The sequence below is a fragment of the Monodon monoceros genome, unplaced genomic scaffold (assembly GCF_005190385.1).
Source record: "Monodon monoceros isolate NGI ecotype Baffin Bay Population unplaced genomic scaffold, NGI_Narwhal_1 Super_Scaffold_7, whole genome shotgun sequence".
Taxonomy (NCBI): Eukaryota; Metazoa; Chordata; class Mammalia; order Artiodactyla; family Monodontidae; genus Monodon; species Monodon monoceros.
In genome coordinates this window covers 52,712,529-52,733,470 of record NW_021703784.1, presented here as the reverse complement: position 1 = coordinate 52,733,470, position 20,942 = coordinate 52,712,529, and the positions used below count along the sequence as shown (strand labels likewise).

General features: G+C 41.7%; 1 protein-coding gene across 1 annotated transcript in view; it reads right to left on the bottom strand.

Annotated features, from left to right (window-relative positions):
* Positions 1-16,357, bottom strand: part of ALG8 (ALG8 alpha-1,3-glucosyltransferase) — a 28,474-nt gene extending 12,117 nt beyond the window's left edge. The window contains exons 1-5 of the mRNA XM_029209288.1: positions 16,199-16,357; positions 11,346-11,424; positions 4,764-4,957; positions 1,641-1,750; positions 341-408 (exon numbers count right to left, since the gene is read on the bottom strand). Coding sequence (XP_029065121.1) covers positions 341-408; positions 1,641-1,750; positions 4,764-4,957; positions 11,346-11,424; positions 16,199-16,293 — 546 coding nt within the window. The 5' untranslated portion in view covers positions 16,294-16,357. The remainder of the gene's footprint in view (positions 1-340; positions 409-1,640; positions 1,751-4,763; positions 4,958-11,345; positions 11,425-16,198) is intronic.
* Between the last annotated feature and the right edge of the window lie 4,585 nt (positions 16,358-20,942).

Below are 20,942 nucleotides of genomic sequence, written 5' to 3'. Positions count from 1 at the left end.
TCCAAATTCCATACTTTCCATTACACTATGCTACATGCTGCTGATGTTACTACATAGTATAAACTGCTGACGATTTCATTCCTGGATAAATGATCCCAACCAAATATAGAAACTCAAGTTTATTTTAGGCCTGCCACACTCTAACAAGTTTTTAGAGTATAATTTTCTCATCTGTAAAATGGAGAAAAGTATTATTAAAAGAGAAGATGGAATTTGTGAGAAATACTCAATAAAAGTGTCTATAGCACTTGGCAACTAAAAACAGTTGGTCAAATAAACTTACCTATCACCTTTACAAGCTAAAAACCAAACTAATATAATTAGCCTATTTCGTGTTTACCTGAAATAATCGTGCAATAGAGAGTAGCATTAATCCAGATAAAAAACCATTGTACTGGAAATGAATATCTGGACTTAGGTCAAGGAAAGAAAACAGAGGATGCCAATTTCACAATGAACTGTGCCAGCAGACTAAGTATAAAAATTTCAAATGCTTCCGTTATAGGTAAATTAAAGACAAAAATATTAGTACCAGTTTGGACTTTTCATAAAAGTGTTTTCTATAAACAGCCAAATCCTGGACAAACTTTTAAATTAAAATTTATGTTTAAGAAGAAAACCAGGAAACTTTCCCAAATTTTCCGTACCTTAAAGAGCCAGCAACTAAAGGAGTTTTTTGTTTTGTTTTGCTTTTTAGAATCAGGGATAAGAAAGGAAGGGACCTAACAGCTACTGAAGGCCACTGCATGTAGCATTCCATTGTTTACAGTACACATACAGTGAACCTGTGAGGTAGTTAGAGCTCAGAGCATTAATGCACTCATGGCCTAACACTACTTGAATTTCATAACTGAGATTCAAGACCAGGTCAGACTTAAACCGAAGTCTCGGTGTTTTCTTCCACACCTGGCTACCTCTATGAAAACTGTAGAAATTCAGCTTCTATCATTCAGATTTTAGTTACATTCAGGAACCACCACCACCACCCCTGCCCCCGGTTTTTCTTTTAAGATTTTTTTGATGTGGACCATTTTTAAAGTCTTTGTTGAATTTGTTACAATATTGCTTCTGTTTTATGTTTGGGTTTTATGGCCACAAGGCATGTGGGATCTCAGCTCCCCGATCAGAGATCAAACCTGCACCCCCTGCATTGGAAGGCGAAGTCTTAACCACTGGACTGCCAGGGAAGTCCCCCATTCAGACCCTTTGGATTTAAGAACTTTGCCTATTAATATGTCATAAGCCAAGATCGCAGAAAAGCACGAAGGCCTGTCTGTTTCCATATGGACACTGTGATACGCCGTTTCCTATAAAAGGTATTTAGAATAATGTGTTATAAAGTATTTAAGATATATGTATTAGATTAATCTAAAGACAGTTACCAAGTCCCAGTATATTGCTTTACTGGCAGTTTAACTGGTTCTTGCAGGTCACCACTAACTTTTCCGGGACAAAGTGCTCTAACAACCAGAATCTGATAAAGTTGGGCAGAGACCACAGTTTGGGGAACTGACTAACCCACCCCACATCCACTTTCAAAAGCAGCTCACATTTCAGAATCACCATTACAGAAAGAATTAATCTTATACTTAGTATATATCAAATAAGTAAGGGAACAGTACATAAAACGTCAAGGATACGGTCTACAATTAACAACCCGAAGTTCCACAGCAGTAATACTGATAGAATAAACTTTGGCTTCTCTGTAAGTTCTCTGCCTGCTTTTTTCCCATCAATGCATTTACAGCACCTATATTGGAACACGAGGAAAGAATCAGAAACAAATTTAATCTTCATAAGAACACCATAATACTTCTACAGAGTAGATATACTCTGATATACTCTGATGCGTTTGATAGCCATTCCTGATAAAGTGTCCATGCCATTCTTTTTTTTTTTTTAATGTGGAACTATTTTATTTTGAAAATGATGATTAAAAAGTGACACTGAGGCTGAATAGCAGTCAGAAAACCCAGGTTTATATCAACCCAAATATGAAGAAAAAAAAAAAGGAAGAAAGAGATGGAGGAATGAAGGAGAGAAAGGATGAAGGAAATGAAGCTAGTATTTATGGAGTACTCAGTGCACGCTAGATGCTTTCATTCAGAGTATTAAATTTACTTCTCAAGGACCATGGGAGGTTTTTTTTAAAAAAGGAGGAAAGGGACTCCAAGAGAATTTCTTGTAGTCCTTCAATATGACTGCACCCAAATCACAGCTCTAATGTTGCCAATTATTAATAGGGAGGAAAAAGAAAGGTGATGGAGTCCAGTTCTGGTGATGCTGACAATTTTCCAATTAAGGTGCCCTTAGGTGTCACCTCTCCCAAGAAATTCCAGTGGGTTGGAAAAATTTTAGTTGCTTCCCTGTCAGTTTATTAGATTAGACACAGGGATTGGGGTGTCCATGCCATTCTTGACTGTTTAAAAAGGTGGTAGCAGAAAGAAAGGCCTCAGGGCCAGTTCCATGTCTCTTTCTCAGCTATGCTGATTTGAAACAAAAGTCTTCATTTTTTCTTTTTTTTGAAAACAAAGTCTTCATTTAATAAAGCAAACAAACAAACAATAAAACCATCCACCAAAAACCCAAATGTAAGGATTTTGAAAATTGAGAGGGCACACACTATTTTAGCCCTTAAAACTAAAAAATGCAGACCAGAATGATATAGCACTCCAAATTATATATTACGATACCAGCCAAGTTAAGAATAGACCTGTGAGGACTTCCTGGGTGGCGCAGTGGTTAAGAATCTGCCTGCCAATGCAGGGGACACAGGTTCGATCCCTGGTCCAGGAAGATCCCACATGCCGTGGAGCAACTAAGGCTGTGTGCCACAACTACTGAGTCCATGCGCCACAACTACTGAAGCCCATGTGCTCTAGGGCCCACGTGCCACAACTACAGAGCCCACGTGCTGCAATTACTGAAGCCTGCGTGCCTAGAGCCCATGCACCGCGACAAGAGGAGTCACTGCAATGAGAAGCCCGTGCACCGCAACAAAGAGTAGTCCCCTATTGCAGCAACTAGAGAAAGTCTGTGTGCAGCAACGAAGACCCAACGCAGCCAAAAATAAATAAAATTTTTAAAAAAATATATTAAAAAAAGAAAAAAAGAATAGACCTGTGATAGTTTGGGACAGGGTGGTGGAGGGAATTGAAAAAAAAAAAAAAAAAGAATAGAGCCACAAACCTGCAGCTCTTGATTGCCCAAATAATTTAAAAAACTCCTATGAAAAAATGTATGTTATTTAAAGGTAGAGATATAGTAATTAAGTGACAATACCAGGTGACAAAACAGTATGATCCCATTTTTATTTTATAAAAATTAAATTCAGATACAGGAAAGAGGCTGAAATAATATGCACCAAAATGTTGATAGTGACAGCTGTTAAGTGCAGGAGTATAGGTCATTTTTACTTTGTGTGTATGTATAATTGCTTTCCGTTTTCCAAAATTTTGACAATGAAAAGGATGTATTATTCTATAAAAAGATTTTTTAAAAATGTGTTTCATTTGAATATCAACAAATTCTAAAACCAAAGAAATCTAAAACCAAAAGAAGACATAATAAAGATGCAATTAAACAGGGGTTAGCAAAAGGTGTCCTGCTTTTCCTCCATGGAGCCTCAGTTTTCTCATAAATAGAGATAGTAACCTTACAGGGTAATTGAGAAAATTAAGTAAGTTACTAATCTATACAAAGTGCCTTGTTCCAGATTTTTATCTTACTTAACTGTTCCCTCTACATTGTAGATGGAAATGAATTCTACTCCCTCTCTCTGCCTGTATACACTTTCCCTGAGAGTGTGAATTTAAACATTTTGAGTTAAAAGGAGTACATTTACATATCACCTTCCCTTTCAACTCTTGCCAGGTCATAAAGAGAATGAAGGTCAGGGTGCCAAACAGCAGTTATTCCACGAAAATGAGCAGGGGTTAAAACATCCCCAAGGGACTCTTTACTGAATGGGGCAAGAGTTCAGTCTAGAAGGCCTCACAAACAGAAATGATCTATTTATGACAAAGGTCATTGAATGGACACCAGTTACTGCTCTGTCACAATCACACCAGCAGGCTTAAGTCTTAGGACAGAATAGAAACCAACATTAACTGGGAAATCACTACTTGGAAGTCACTGTGCACAATATTCTACGTACGTGTATTCACCTACTTAAAAGTAACTTGTAAGTAAAATATGCGAAACATAAAAATATAAAATATAAACATAACTTAAGATTAATGAAGAGTCTTCATGAAGGAAAGAGTCCAGAGACTACAACTGAAAGCACTCAGTAAGATTTCTTGAGTTTACTACAATGGAAACTCCACTGGTGGTTAGCATTATGCATACGTATGCATGAGTGTGCTGTGCTGTATGTAGGTATGCGTATCCCAAAGAACAGGGTAGGTCATGGCAGCCTCTGGTAGTCTGCTACAAGGAAGGAAAGAGAAGCATGTAGAGCCACTTTGGGCAGGAGAAATGGTCCTGGAACTCGCTTGGGACTACTTTTCACAACATTCACAATCTCTTGTTCTACCTCTAACTTGTAACCCCACCTCAGCCCCCATTTTCTTCCACAAGATTCAGCTAGACTGCTTGCTGTAATTACTCATTGTGAAGTTTGAAACACAACCATTTTGGACAGTTCTAGCATTTGCTATTACATGAACTTTGTTTGCCCCAAATGAGGAACAAGTTAATACTATTTAATACTATAATATTTCCTCAACACCTTCCACAGGAAATGACATTCTCAGACTTACTCATGGACAGCATACACAAAGAGTGTATCTGTAAAGATGACTGAAAATCTCTGGAAGAGTAAGGTCCTTGAGCTGGAGTAATTCAGATTACGGACATTCAGCATCTCTTGATCAAAATATTTGGCAACATGTGACAGGGCATACTCAAACCATGCAAAAAAGGGGGGGTAATCCAAGGTCCACTCTGAAGTTGCCTGTGGTAAAAATTGAAGATAGAACATATCCTAAGTAACTGAATAAATAAAGAAGGTGCAAAGGCTGGAAATTTTCATTCTCTCATCTTTAAAAAAAACACATGATGAAATTATACTTAAAATATGCCATAAATAGAAAATTTTCTGTTAAGTCTGAGCAGAACGCCAAAACGTGTTTCCTAAGTTATTTAATACAGTCTTCAATTTCCTTAGAGTCAACTATACTTCACAAGAAGTTAATCTGAAAACTTTTAATAATAAACTTGGTTATGACATGGTTCTACTCATCTAAATATAAAAAGGGAGCTAAGGCATAACGAATGATTTACTAGCTTGAGTTCAAGCTCTGTCCCAGAGATTCAATTACCCTATCTGTAAAATGACATATTGTGAGGACTAAATAAGTTAATACATATGAAATACGTTTATAAACGAAAAAATGCTACACTGATGCTACTTATCTTTTGTTCCACTAGGTCATGAGATCCTTGAGAGCAGAAACCACTCTGTCATTTCTGTATCCTGAGCATTTAGTAAGTTCCTGATATATTATATAATCATTAGTTAAATGAATGAATGGTCACTAATGATTAAATGAAAATATAGATCATATGAAAAACATATAAACTTTATATAAAAATATAAAGTATAAACTTTGTGACGCTATATTTTGTTGTTTTGTTTCAGTTTCTGCATTCATACAAGGATGACAGTACCTACTTCATGGGTTATTAAATTTTACATACAGGGCTTCCCTGGTGGCGCAGTGGTTGGGAAGCCGCCTGCCAATGCAGGGGACACGGGTTCGGGCCCTGGCCCGGGAGGATCGCACATGCCGCGGAGCAACTAAGCCCGTGCGCCACGGCTGCTGAGCCTGCGCTCTAGAGCCTGTGAGCCACGAATACCGAGTCTGAGTGCCACAACTACTCAAGCCCGCGCGCCTAGAGCCCGTGCTCCGCAGCAGGAGAGGCCACTGCGATGAGAAGCCCGTGCACCACAGTGAAGAGTAGCCCCCTATTTCCACAACTGGAGAAAGCCTGTGCGCAGCAACGAAGACCCAGTGCAGCCAAATATAAATAAATATTTTTTTAAAAATTTACATATATATATACACACAGTATTGAACCAGATATAAACTAAGTATCAGTAAAAATTAATTGTTATCATTTAAAACATTATTACTATCCTCATAGCATGTCCCTAAAACTAAACCTGACCTTGCACCTAGAAGAGCTGAGACAGTAATAATCTCCCTACTCTGCATTTGTTGCTCTTTTCAATGGAAAACTCCTATCCTTCTGGAAGTGCACTAAGGGTTCACTAGGTACTAACTAAGTGCCCACAGGGACTACTATTTAGGGTCTCTCTGTAGTATAAAATGAGGCAAGAGAGACTCAAACTACTTATTAGCTCTTTGTTCATGATAAGGATGAATGAAAACTTTAGGTCTCAATAAGAAGTAGCCTATTTACTCCCCCTGCAGGTATAAAATGCAAAGGCCAACCCAGAGGCTCTCTGTCTAGGGCACTCAGGCTATGAACCCACCCATTAAATTTTCCTTTATGAAAAGTTCCTTCTCTAATCCCAAATCTCCAATGTGGGGTGATGAGCCACTGAACTATGGAAAGAAAAATGAGAAATTCTATTTTTTACTCTTATCCTTCTTAATTTCTATTTTTAAAAGTATATTAATAGGGCTTTGCCTTTATAATTTATAAAGACGTCTTGGGTAGTGAATGCTCAAAAATGATTTCTGGCTAGGGAATATATTTTTTAAAACGTTTAGAAATTACTGGTCCATATAATTTCAAGAAATTCAACATGAATCTAGACTTTATTAACATCTGTGGTTTCCAGCCACAGTTTCTATGTCTCTACCCTTAAAGAGCCATTTATTTTATTGGAAGTCTAAAAGATTTTCCTACTTTATTTTATTGACATATTTATTACTTTAGATAAAATGGGGAACAGAAAGCATGAAAAGAGTTGGGAGAAGGAACAGGTGCTGCCTGAGATGGTCATTTATCCAAAACAAAATGTCCCTGTCCTTCCCTTGCCATCTCCAACCCCACACCACTCAGGCACCCTCTGTTATGTTGGTCCTTCTCCCCACAAAGACTTCCCAAACCTAGCCCAGAAGGCCCTCCTGACCTCCGGGATTTCCAGCTGGGGCCATCATCTTACCTAAACAGCTTTTGGGAAGCCAGGAAAGTGATTAGCTAACATTTCCTCCCAAGTGAAGAGTTCTGTCACTTATATGTGTTAGAGCTGGGGCTCAAATCTGGGTCTCTGACTCCAAATCCATTAGCTCAGGAAGCTACCACAACAGAGCTGTTTCTTCAAGTACAAAAACATCCAACCTCATTTTTACATATGAAGATGTAAAAATTAATAAACAGAAACCTCAATTAAGATAGAATCAGAAGGCCAGAAGGGGGAGGTCTCAGGTCCTAGGAGGACAGCAGAGCCCAACAGCAAGAGGAAAGTCTCTTCTTTCCTGCAAAGAGCTCACTGTCACAAATCAGCCAATGAAAAGCCATGGACTCTGTTTACTCTAGCCCTCCCAACTCCTTTTTCCCTCTTTGAAAGAATTCTCCTTCCCTCGCTATGCACTACGCAGGGACTAGCACATGACTCGCTATGGTTGCAGACCCTGAATTGCTACTTTCTGCTGAACCTGAATAAACCCATTTTTGCTGGAGAAATAACTGGCAGTCTACTTGTTTTAGGTCAACGAAGATTCAAAACAATTGTGTTCATTCCACAAATATTTATTATGGGTCTTTTTTTTTTTTAAACATCTTTATTGGGGTATAATTGCTTTACAATGGTGTGTTAGTTTATGCTTTATAACAAAGTGAATCAGTTATACATACACATATGTTCCCATATGTCTTCCCTCTTGCGTCTCCCTCCCTCCCACTCTCCCTATCCCACCCCTCCAGGCTGTCACAAAGCACCGAGCTAATATCCCTGTATGGGTCTTTTTAATGTCTTTCCCAACCAATTTAATTTGAGGCCGGAACAGAAAGGTAGGCTAGAAGTCAAAGCTAAGAAGGGCTCTACAAAGCAATCCACTGCTCACATGTCCACTCTCCTTAGTATGGCAGAAAGACCTTCCAGACCTGAGGCATGTGCCTCTTCAGCCTTATATCCTACCGTGAACCTCGCACTTGAGTTTTTGTTGATTTCTTTTGTTGTTATTTCTTTTGTTGTTATTGCTGAGGAGGGCAGGAATAACAAAGAATTTTACCATTACTAGAATCTCTTTTACATAAACCTCTTCTATCTAAAACAAGCCAATAACAGGAGACAGCTCTGGCCTAAATACAGTTTTAGGAGTACTAAGTAACAGGTAGTAGTGAAAGTTATAGGACTAAATGAGAGAACAGCCAGAAAGAATTATAGAATTAAAAGAAAAAGGGCAGCAACTAACACAACAATGTAAAGCAATTATACTCCAATAAAGATGTTAAAAAGAAAAAAGAAAAAGGGACCACAAAGAGAGGCAGAGGGAACCAGCTTTTGAAAGAGTGTGTAGATGAAGAAGAGTTAGCAAAGGAGACTAAGAAGGGATAGTCAGAGAGCAGGGAGGAAATGGTGAGACAGGAGACTGCCTTTTCATTTACAGGATGAAGGTCATTATATTAATAATGCTAAGTATTAATAACCTTTAATAATGTTTAATGAGCACATTTGTTCTAAGTACTATGCTAAGCACACCACATACATGATATTCATTTCATCCTAATAATTATTTATTATCATTTAATAGCTGGGGATACGGAGGCTTTGAGAGGTCAAGTAGTTTGCCCACAGTTGCCCAGCATAGGTATTAAGTGGCAGAGCTGAAAGTCAAACCTAGGCAGTCTGAAATCACAGCCCAACCTCTGGACAACTAGGCCACACAAAAAGTTTCCTCACTGGTATGCATACATACATGCAAATGGAAATACTTCACACTAAAGAAACTACTTAAAGTTCCTTAGCATTCTTATGAAATACTTGTAGTGTTGTTATGTGAGAAGGAACTTGGTCAATTAGGTCAATTGTTCTCAAGCTTTTTCAGTGCAAAGGGCTATTCTGACCTGACCAAAAACCCCCAAAAGCAACAACAACCTCACAGAAAACTTTACAGCTTGTCTTAAAAAAATCTTCCTGACAGCAGAGTGCTGTTTTTGATCAAGTCATTTTTGAGCTGATGTCTGTTTTCCATGAAGTATCATATGCAAGTTAGTAACTCATACCAGAAATAAAAATACAGACATAGTTTTTCTAATAATAGAATAGAATGGTTTGTATATTACCAGACACCTACACATCACATTTGATTATTCCTGTCCTCATAAATCACAAAATGTTAGGGAGAGACAGGACCTTAGAAATAATTCATTCCAAATCCTCATATGCCACAGATGAGAAACCAAGGCTCAGAGAGATGAAATGTATTTTCTGTGCTGATGCAGAGCCAGGTCTTGAGTCCAATTTTCCCTCTTTCCCATGTGGCAAATATTATAATTTCCCATGTATAATTTGGGAAACTCATTTTGAAGTAAAGGGGTTCCCTAATAGTTCCAGAGGGCAGAACTGAATGAAACTGACTCCTCCTAAAACCAAGTTCCCTTGCAGAGTTTATGATTAACCTCTCCATCCAAAACGTTATTCCCTTTCTTGTCCCACCATGTTCTCCTCAGGAATTGAGGAGTGTCAAAGAAAAGGGGGGACAGAAACCGAGTAAGACCCTGCGGGGCCTACCCAGGTATAAGACCCTTCCTGCCCCCCACTTCTTGTTTGGCCTGCCAAAGAGCAAACTCAAGTAGTTAATGATTACAACAATAGAGTCACAGGACTCCTAGTTCCTCCTGAATGAATATAGACAACAACTGGACTCATATCTTTGAGTTGTTCTGAAGAAACTAAGACCCCTGCACTCAGTGGAGGATGGTGACTATATGCTGACCACAAGCACATAGACCCCAGACTGGAACCAGAAGGTTGATGATTAAGATTCCCAAAACAAGGACTTCCCTGGTGGCGCAGTGGTTAAGAATCCGTCTGCCAATGCAGGGGACACAGGTTTGATCCCTGGTCCGGGAATATCTCTGTGCGCCTGTGTGCCACACTACTGAGCCTGTGCTCTAGAGCCCGCGAGCCACAACTACTGAGCCAGCACGCCACAACTACTGAAGCCCAAGCGCCTACAGCCCGTGCTCCGTGACAAGAGAAACCACTGCAATGAGAAAGCCTGCGCACAGCAAAGAAGACCCAAAGCAGCCAAAAAAAAAAAAAGATTCCCAAAACATCACCCTATGACCATACCACCAACCAATTAGAAAAATGTCCATGAGCTGATCATGCACCCCGAGACCCTCACCCCTACTGTGGTCTTTAAAAACCCTTGCCTGAAAGCCATTGGCAAGTTCACAGTCATCAGCGATGGCAGCTACCACCTGATGGTGAGCTGGTGAGCCCTGAGGGAACTCAGAAGGGAAAGAATGCCTGCCACCTAGCAGTCATCAGGCTGCAGCCACTCCCCACCGTGAGCCCTGAGGAAACTCAGGGTGTGAACATACAGGATACTGGCCCCAGATGGCTGAGGTGCATATCAAAGGAATGATTTCAGTGAGCCCAGACTCTTGCATCTTCCCATACATAGAAAAGCGCTAAATTCCTTAACTTGACATATCTGGTTTCTTTAATTAACAGTAATCTTTTGATGTTCCCGACTACCTGCCCTTTGTTGCAAAACTCCTATATATTCTGGCTCCTCCCTTGCCACCTCGGAGCAGTTTCTCAGAGCTATCTGAAATGCTGTCTCCCAGGCTGCAGTCTTCATTTTGCCCCAAATAAAACTTAACTCACAACTCTGACGTTGTGCATTTTTTTAAGCCAACAAGGTCTTTTGAGAACTAGCTGCCTGTTCTCTTTGCCTGGCGCCCTGCAATAAACGCTGTATTTTCCTTTACAATAACCCAGGATCAGTAGATCTGCTTTGTGCGTGCCAGGCAAGGGGACCGAAGTTCGGTTCGGTAACATGAGTAAAGACTATAATTTTTTTTTTTTGCGGTACGCGGGCCTCTCACTGTCGTGGCCTCTCCCGTTGCCGAACACAGGCTCCGGACGCGCAGGCTCAGCGGCCATGGCTCACGGGCCCAGCCGCTCCGTGGCATGTGGGATCTTCCCGGACCGGGGCATGAACCCGCGTCCCCTGCATCGGCAGGCAGACTCTCAACCACTGCGCCACCAGGGAAGCCCAAGACTATAATTTTAATAAAGGTTTATTCAACCTATGATCACAGGGAAAACTGTTTGAATATCAATAATACTTACATGATTTCACACATCATCTTAAAAAAAAAAACCCAAAAAGGTGAAAATTAAAACTTACCTCATAATACCACTGTGATATTGGCAAACTGTGGGTGATAGCAAGCCAGTTTCGGTGCACTTCAAAATCTGTGGAATGGCTACTCAAAACAATCAGATGAAGAAAATGAGATTTCATAACATTTATCAATCTCACATTTCTAAAATTAGGCTTTTAAATGGACCAACACCCCCTACATAGTCACAGCTCACTATCCTATAAAGACACAAATAGGTATTTTACATATTCCTGAAACACCTCACTTACCTGGAGGCCAGACCTCCTTCTGGAAAAGGTGGGGAACCTATTCAGTAAGATGTTGTGGAAAAACCCAAACTAACTTTTTGGCCAACCCAACACTAAGTGAAAAGAGTCTCTGAGTCATCTAAAGCAGTGGTCCCCAACCTTTTTGGCACCAGGGACCGGTTTGGTGGAAAACAATTTTTCCACAGTGGGCAGGGTGGGGGGATGGTGTTGGGATGATTCAAGCACATTACATTTATTGTGCACTTTCCTTCTATTATTATTACATTGTAATATATAATGAAATAATTATTCAAATCACCATAATGCAGAATCAGTGGGAGTCCTGAGCTTGTTTTCCTGCAACTAGATGGTCCCATCTGGGGGTGATGGGAGACAGTGACAGCCAAAGTGTGTTGCTTATGTCTGGTCTACTCCATAAGATGCAGCTTAATTGTCACTTGCCACTCACTGACAGGGTTTTTTTTTTTTTTTTTAATAAATTTATTTTTATTTATTTATTTTTGGATGCACTGGGTCTTCGTTGCTGTGTGCGGGCTTTCTCTAGTTATGGCGAGCGGGGATTGCTCAGCAGTTGTGACGCAGGGGCTTAGCTGCTCCGCAGCATATGGGATCTTCCCGGGCCAGGGCTCGAACCCGTGTCCCCTGCATTGGCAGGCAAATTCGTAACCACTGCGCCACTAGGGAAGTCCCACTGACAGGGTTTTGATATGACTCTGCAAGCAATTGATTTATTATGGTCTCTGTGCAGTCAAATCTCTCTGCCAATGATAATCTGTATTTGCAGACACTCCCCAGCGCTAGCATCACCGCCTCAGCTCCACGTCACATTATCAGGCATTTGATTCTCATAAGGAGCACACAACTTGGATCCCTCGCATGCGCAGTTCACAGTAGGGTTTGCGTTCCTATGAGAGTATAATGCTGCCGCTGATCTGACAGGAGGCGGGGCTCAGGGGAGCCAGCGATGGGGAGCGTCCGGTAATTGTCCGTGGCCTGGGGGTTCGGGACCCCGATCTAAAGGGCTGACCAAAAGCCCATACATTTTCTTAAGGGAGGCCCTCAGGCTACTGCTCAGAGGTGACTTATTCTTGTTCACAAACAATTCTAATAAGATTCATTATCTGGCAAAGGCCTCACACAGAAGCTGGATCTTCAAGGATGAGCAGGAGTTCATCAGACAGAAAAGGTGGGAAAAGGCCCCTGCCATGCCTTTCTCATGTCTCCAAATTCTGTTTACTGGTCCCCCTCTCATTATATATAAATATATCCAAGTATGTCCCCTGTATATAGGGGAGGAAAATTATTTTCCCTTCAACCCTTCCAGGTTCTGTGGCTGGTCTAAGAATTAAATTGACCTAAGACAGAATAACAGGAGGAAAAAAAAGACAATTTAAATTACATACATATGTACAGGAGCCCCAAAAGATATAAGATGAGACTCAAAAGGTGGCCAGGTGATTGAGGCTTATCTACCATCATGAGAGCTAAGGAGAGGGGTAGGGGTCTGGGGCTTCAAAGAGGGGGGAAGGCAACTCTTGGGAAGGTGAGAAGAGAATGTTTGGCAAGCAAAGGTTGCTCTGCCTTGAAGCTAAGTCTCTCAGATGAAAAAGTGATCTCTGGTAATAGTTTCCAGGTACAGACCTCCTTTCTAATGTAAATTTCCCTCGAAAGTAACTTTTACTGTTTTCAGAGCTTCTCCTATGTCTGCAGTTCCTCAAGATAATAAGTCCCGAAAAATCCTTACACCAAAGAGGCGTATTTTGGGGTGGCATATTCTGGTGCCCTTCACTCCTCTTTAGCAGGACTTTATTTTTCTGTTTATTACTCTGCTTTACTTCCCCTCCACATCTTACACAGCACCTGATATGTGGATGGGCTCAATACATTCTTGTTGAATTAACCATTCACCAAAGTCAACAATGAGTTCCACAGCAAAACCTGATTTACCTTTTCTAGTGTTTTACACAACATTTCCATTGTGACAACTCTCTCGTGAGTTTCTTAGCCAACCCCTTCCATGTCTCTTTCATGGCTTCCCATTCCAGTACTCATCAAGCAAATGCTGATGTTCTTTCAGGTTTGGTTCTTGGTCTTCTTCTTATGCAGTTTACTCTGCTCTGCACGATCTCATTCCCATTTATTGCTTCCACTAAGAACTGTGTGATGATGACTCCCGAATCACAGTATACAACCTTGGTCTCTTTCCTGAGTTCTAGAAGAGAGACATCTCCAACTTCCTGCTGACAACGTCACCTGAATTTCCTACAGATTTCTCAAAATCACAATTCACAGCTGATCTGATGACCTAGCAATTACATTTCTAGGTATACACTTGTAGAGGAGCAAAATATGGCAACGCAAAATGTGTCTTTTTGGCATGAGGATTGATTTAAGCTGATTATTTTTAAGAAACAGAAGACTCAGGAAGTCTTTCTTTTTACCTCCCTCTTAGCTGCCTAAAGAATTTATATAAAGGGCTTGTTCCAGAAAAGAGCTATCACCCCTGATATCTGCATAGAATATGGGCTACGTGTGGTGAGGGAAACTCACCAGAACCTAGAGATTACAGTCCACTCTTATCTCTTCATGGCCCAGCAAACATATATGTGAATTGCCTTTCTCCCCTTTGAAGTCCCAAACTACTACCCCCAACATCCTCTTTTGTCTTTAGCTGAAGATGGTATTTAAGGTGAGGGGCTTCAGCCATTTTGGTGAATTACTCCATTTTCCCAAGTCTCTCCCATGTACATGTTATTAAACTTTTGTTTGATGATTTTCTCCTGTTCATCTGTCTCACGTCAATTGAATTCTTACACCAGCCAGAACCTGGCTAGAAAGGTAGAGAAAAATGTCTTCCTCCCCAATAGAGGGAGGAAGTTTCTTCCTCAACAGAAACACATACATATGTTCAAGAAAAGACATGTACTGTGTGGGTCTATCTTCAGGCCTACAATTATATGTCAGAGACCTTTCCCGACACTCAATCTAAAGTAAGTCCCCCTTGTTAGTTGCCTTATAGGATCCCATTCTTTCCTTTCATAACACTTAAGACAGCATTGTTATATAATTACATATTTGTGTTGACTTATTTCTGGGACTGTTATCTTCACTAAACTACACCCTTTATAGGGTTAGGGATCATATCCATTTTGTCTTCCCCTCTAGTAGCTTGCCACAGTACCTGGTTCATAATAAAGCAGTTAGTAAACATTTTGGTGAATACTTTTGCATTTATCCTGTAGCTTCCCTCTCACATCCCAGGGGTTTCCTGTTTGAGAAGCAGAGCATTAACTACAACTACATACATTCTTAATCCTGGATCAACAGCAGTATTCAAAGTAACAACCCTGAAGACACATTTCTAGGCTGAAGTAACTAAAGCAAGGAACATCGCCTTATATCCACGGATTAAAAAAAAAATCCCTTTCATTCTGATTTGAAAGGAATTTCCTACATTTTAGAAGGATTTTTCCAATTTGCTTTTAAAAGAGAAAGATGTTTCTTATTTGTTTTCAGTTCTGCAGAAAGTTCAACTGACCAATGCCTTCTTTTCCCAAGTCCCTGTAAGTCATTTTGCTGAACCTACATATACACTTCATTGCTTATATACACATCAGTATGGATTTACCTACACATACAGCTCTTCCATACCCAACGAGAGGTCACCAAGAACTTGAACCAAAGGATACCAATAAACCAAACACTAAACTGGGAAGGGAGCAAAGGAATGAGGGGAAAAGTCAAGGGAGAGGAAATAGGAAGGATGAACAGATGTGGAAGCCAATATTAATAATATTAATAAATACAGAGTACCCATTGTATACACATTACCACTGAGTGGTAGTTTCCTAATGGGATCCCATGCTTTCAGTCTTGGGTCTGCATCCATTTGTCGCACAGCAGTCTAACCCTGTGTGACCTGACTACTGCCTACCTCATCCTGTGTCACTCTCCTCCTCCCTTACTGCTCTTCAGCCACAATGCTCACTTTCTGTTCCTGGAATGCTCTGAGTTCTTTGCTACCACAGGGCCTTTACACTTACTCTTTCCTATGCCTGAACTATTTTTCACATTGCTTATTCTTTTTCATCCTTCAGCTTTCAACTCAAACATCACCTCCTAAAAGAGGACAGTAAAGCCTTGCCCGGTAGCCACTCTCTACCTCTTTTACAGACCTCATCGCAATCTGAAACTTTACTGTTTGTCTATCTGGCCCCACCAACTTCCCCAGAAATGTCTTTCTCAAATGCCTCTCCAGGACTTACAACAGTGCCCAGCACAGGAGGCAGCTGATAAATACTGTACTGGCTGAATGAATGTTGGAGGTGGGTGTTGTTTATCTGCCTGTTAAGGAAGAGGACCTTAAGGTCAGAAACATTAAAGTCAGACAGTGCCAGCCCTGACCCCCGCCATCAGGGCTATGATCTAGTGAACAGGTGAAATAACACTCAAAAGGCGGAGTGGGAAGCATAGCAAAGGGGTAGCAGCGACCACATGACTTCAAGTTCCCTTTCCTCCTCTCACCCAGGAGCATCCACGCTTCTCTCTCCCGCCCTGACCGACCGCGGGGCCTCCCCGCCCAGCCCCGGGCAGTGCGGGTCCCTTACTAGGTGGGGATGAGAAGGCATTTGAGAAGAGTCACCCCGAGCGCCAAAGCCGAAAACCAATCGCCACCACCTGTCGCAACTCCGAGCGCCGCCATTGCTACGGCGCCACCCGCTGTCAATCAACTTGACCCGCCTCCGCGCTCCCGCGCATGCGGAGAAGACCCTCTGAGGCGGCACCCGTGAGCTGCGCGCATGCGCTCAGCCGCTCAGCTGCTCAACCAGCGGAAAGCCAGGGATGGACCGTTTAAACTTCCCGCTCCGGGTGCTTTCTCCGCTCCGCCTCAGTCTCCGCCAGGGAGGGCTACCCCGAGTCTGCGCGGTTTGTACGGCGACAAGTTTCACGTGCTACTTTATGCTTTGGTTCAAATAGTTGCTGGGCATCTGCTCTGGGTGTTGATTTTGCCTATTGTTGGGGTACCTGGTGAGAGAAAACTTTTTTTCCTGGAGACGTTCACATATTAATGGAGGAGACAGAATTATAATCCCAGAGTAACAGTAGATAAAAGTACCTGAGGCTACTGGAGGCGCCTAATCCAGACACCTGGAGTATTAGCTCCAGGCAGAGAATGGACTGGGCAAAGGTACAGATGGGAAAACATTCTGCGCTTCTAGAACTCTGAGCTGGGCTCTGGGAAAGTACCTGCCTGAGGGGAGCCCACTGTGGAGGCAGGCTAGAGCCTAGTGCTTCTCCTGTCTGTACACTTGGGGGATCTTGTTAAAGTTCAGATTCTCATGCAGTAGGTCTAACAAAGTCCTACATGGTGTGGATACTGCTGATACCTGGGCCGTAAGAGCCGAGGCACAAGGAATGGAGCTAGTCTTGTCACCCTCTTGTACTGTCTGATTTTGCACAAATGAGTAATCTTTCTTTTCTTTTTTAAAAAAATATTCATCGGGATACTGTTTATTTACAATGTTGTGTTAGTTTCTGCTGTACAGCAGAGTGAATCAGTTATACATATATCCACTCTTTTAGATTCTTTTCCCACATAGATCATTACAGAGTATTGAGTAGAGTTCCCTGTGCTATACAGTAGATCCTTATTAGTTATCTATTGTATACATAGTAGTGTGTATATATCAGTCCCAACCTCCCAATATATCCCTCCCCCCAATGACTAATCTTTTTAACCCTATTTTCCTTTAACGTAAATAGGAGGTTAAAAATGGTGTCTGCCTCATAAAGTGGTTGTGAGGATTAAATGAGGACACTTGTAAATTGCTTGATACGATGCCAGGACAGAATAAATATTCAATAAAAAATGTTTCAGAGAAGTTAAGTACCTTGCTGAAAGATAAACAGCAGGTAGGTGACAGTGTCACTCTCCTCAGATGAGTTTATGCCCTCCTGCAATTTCAAATGCCATCCACATGAATATGACATTCAAATTTATATCTCAGGGGCTTCCCTTCTGGTGCAGTGGTTGAAAATCCACCTGCCAATGCAGGGGACACAGGTTCGAGCCCTGGTCCAGGAAGATCCCACATGCCGCAGAGCAACTAAGCCCGTGCGCCACAACTACTGAGTCTATGCTCTAGAGCCTGAAAGCCACAACTACGCAGCCCAAGTGCCACAACTACTGAAGCCCGTGCAACTAGAGCCCGTGCTCCGCAACAAGAGAAGCCACCGCAATGAGAAGCCCACACACCACAACCAGAGTTGCCCCTGCTCGCCGCAACTAGAGAAAGCCCGCGCGCAGCAACGAAGACCCAACGCAGCCAAAAATAAATTAATTTAAAAAAATTTATATCTCAAGCCCAGCCCTTTTATTTCACCTCCAGACCATTATATCTAACTACCTACCTGCCATCTCTTAGATGTTTTTTATTATGCGGTACGCGGGCCTCTCACTGTTGTGGCCTCTCCTGTTGCGGAGCACAGGCTCCGGACGCGCAGCTTCAGCGGCCATGGCTCACAGGCCCAGCCGCTCCACGGCATGTGGGATCCTCCCGGACCGGGGCACGAACCCATGTCCCCTGCACCGGCAGGCGGACTGTCAACCACTGCGCCACCAGGGAAGCCCTCTTAGATGTTTTAAAGGCACCTTGCATTAGTTTCCTAGGCTGCTGTAACAAATTATCCCAAACTTAAAACAACACAAACTTATTCTCTTACAGTTCTGGGTATCAGAAGTCTAAAATCAGTCTCACTAGGCTAAAGTCAAGATGTCATAAGGGTTGGTGCCTTCTGGAGGCTCTGAGGGGAGAATCTATTTTCTTTTTCAGCCTTTAGAAGTTGCCTGCATTCCTTGGCCCCTTCCTTGCCTCACTCTAACCTCTTGCTGCTACTGCCACATCTATTTTCTAGAATCAAATCTCCCTTGCTTCCCTCATATAAGGACACCTGTGAATGCATCTAGGACCCTCCCATCTCAAAGTATTTAACTTAATCACATCTGCAATGTCCCTTTTGCCATATAAGGTAATATTCACAGGTTCCAGTGTTTAGGACACAAATATCTTTGGAGGCCATTATTCAGTTTACCACACACCTCAAACTCAATATATCTAAAACTGAACTCGTGATCTTTCAGTATTATCCACTCAGAGAATGACACCAACCAACCATTCAGTTGTTCACCTCCCCTGCCCCGCACCTGCAAACTCACTGTGAACTTACTAACTCAATACCCATTCCCAATCCCCTTTTTCACTTCTTCTAAAGAGTCTAGAAAAGTTAAAACAGTTGATCTTCCAGCTTCCCTGGCAGCTAGGTGTGGCCTGATGACAGCTCTGTCTAGTAGGACTTAGAAGTCTGCTGGGGGGGTTCCAGAAAAGGGTTTCCTTTCCTGGTAAAAGAGGCAGTTGTTATGGATTTTGCCCCTTTTTTCATTCTTCCTGCCTTGGACTTGGTCATGAGGCGTGGGAGGTACATCACCCTACTGGCCCTGACATCACTGCGCTGCTAAACAAATCCCTCCCACCTCCAGAATTCTTATCTCCTTATTATCTGAGGAAACACATACACACATCATCATCATCCTTACGTATTTGAGCCACTGTTGGTCATTGTCTGCTCCTTGCAGCTCAAGTATTTCTAACTGCTTTTGCCAGGTCCTGTCTGTCTGACTTCCTTAATCCTCTCACATTCATCCACTCTTCTCCACCCCCTATTCTCTTCTCTAGCCTAACTGATTTGTTTTCAGCTTCTGGTACATGCCACGTTCCCTCCTGTCACTGCACCTTTATACATTCTTTCCCTCTATTTGGAATGTTCTTCCTTCTCCTTGTTAAAAAACAAAATTCAACTGAATAAGTCTTAAAGATCTTCTTGGTTTTATTCAATGCTTTATGAATCAAGCAGCATCCAATCTAGCAGACAGAGAGGAACTCTGAAGAGCTGTATGGAAAAGATGACTTTTATAGGCAGAGGGGAGCAAGAACAAAGAAGTTATGCTAGGCAAAAAGCAGATTGGTTATTGCAAGTTTACTTTCCCTATAGGGGATGCCAGGGGTTTATCGGGCACATTACTCAGCTAATGCTGATAAGGTGATTCCTGATTTTCTGGTTTAAGATTCCATTTCTGGGAGGACAAAACTGTAATTGAGTCAAGTCTCAGTTTGGTGGTGTGGAGCTTAGCATAAGTGATTCTATTTTGGACCTGTTGTCTTGTTTTTAACATCTCCCTAGGCTAGTTACCTCTCCATTCTTTAGCTCTCAGATCAAGCACCACTTTCCCAGGAAACCTTCCCTGACCTCCCTTTGTGCACCTGTCAGCTGAATGCAATCACACATTTATTTGTGTGATTATCTAATTCTCCATTAGGGATTCATACCATGAGTGCAGGGACCTTGTCTGTTTTTACTCACTATTGTAGCAGCAGAACTGGCACAGCAGCTGGTGCAACATATGCACTCAATATTTGTTGAATGGCGTGAATGTCTGGAACATGATTCCAACCCATGTCTTTCCTACCCCTGAGTCCCTGCTCTTTTCCCTCACGGTACACCACCCAGAATGAGTAGATTTCAACCCTGGGGAGATATTGTGCCATTTTTCCAACTGCATTTGCTCACTTTGTGTCTCTGTGTTGCATTTTGGTATTCTTGCAATATCTCAAACTTTTTCATTATGTTTGTTATGGTGATCTGTGATCAATGGTTTTCTTTTTGTTTGTTTGTTTGTTTGTTTTCCTAACCCTCAAGCCACTCTAATGGACACTTTGTGGAGCAAAGATAAGCTGTTCCTGCCACATCTGTCCAAATTGCAGATTTGGGAGCAAAATTAATGACTGTTGTTTTAAGCCTCCCCTTCCCCCCACCCCCAAAAAATCACATTATCTCAGTAAAACATAGAGCTATGCTCAGGTTCTACTTAATCAACATTCCTGAACTCAAAAATATATAAATTTTAAGAGATGGGTGCATATTTTAAAACAAGCAACCAAAAAATCACCAGGCATGACTATTTCTCCTTTTCTTGAAACCATAAGGTCAGTTGTCCCCTGAGAAATTTCCTTAGTTCATATCTAATACTTTTCCAGTTAACAACCAGCCCAAATACCCGCAAACCAATATATGCCCCGATTCCTCATTCTATACGATCATTTAAACAAATCAGTATGAACTAGGATATGAAAACAAACTTTTTGTCGATTTTTTTTTTAAACAAGGTCCTGTTCCTTGCACACCTTGTAAGAATCCTCTAAACTATTTGAGAAATTTGTTCATGTTTATAACACCTAGCAAACAATCCTAAAGGCCATAGGGCAAGTAATCAGCCTTCGATCAATGGTTTTTGAT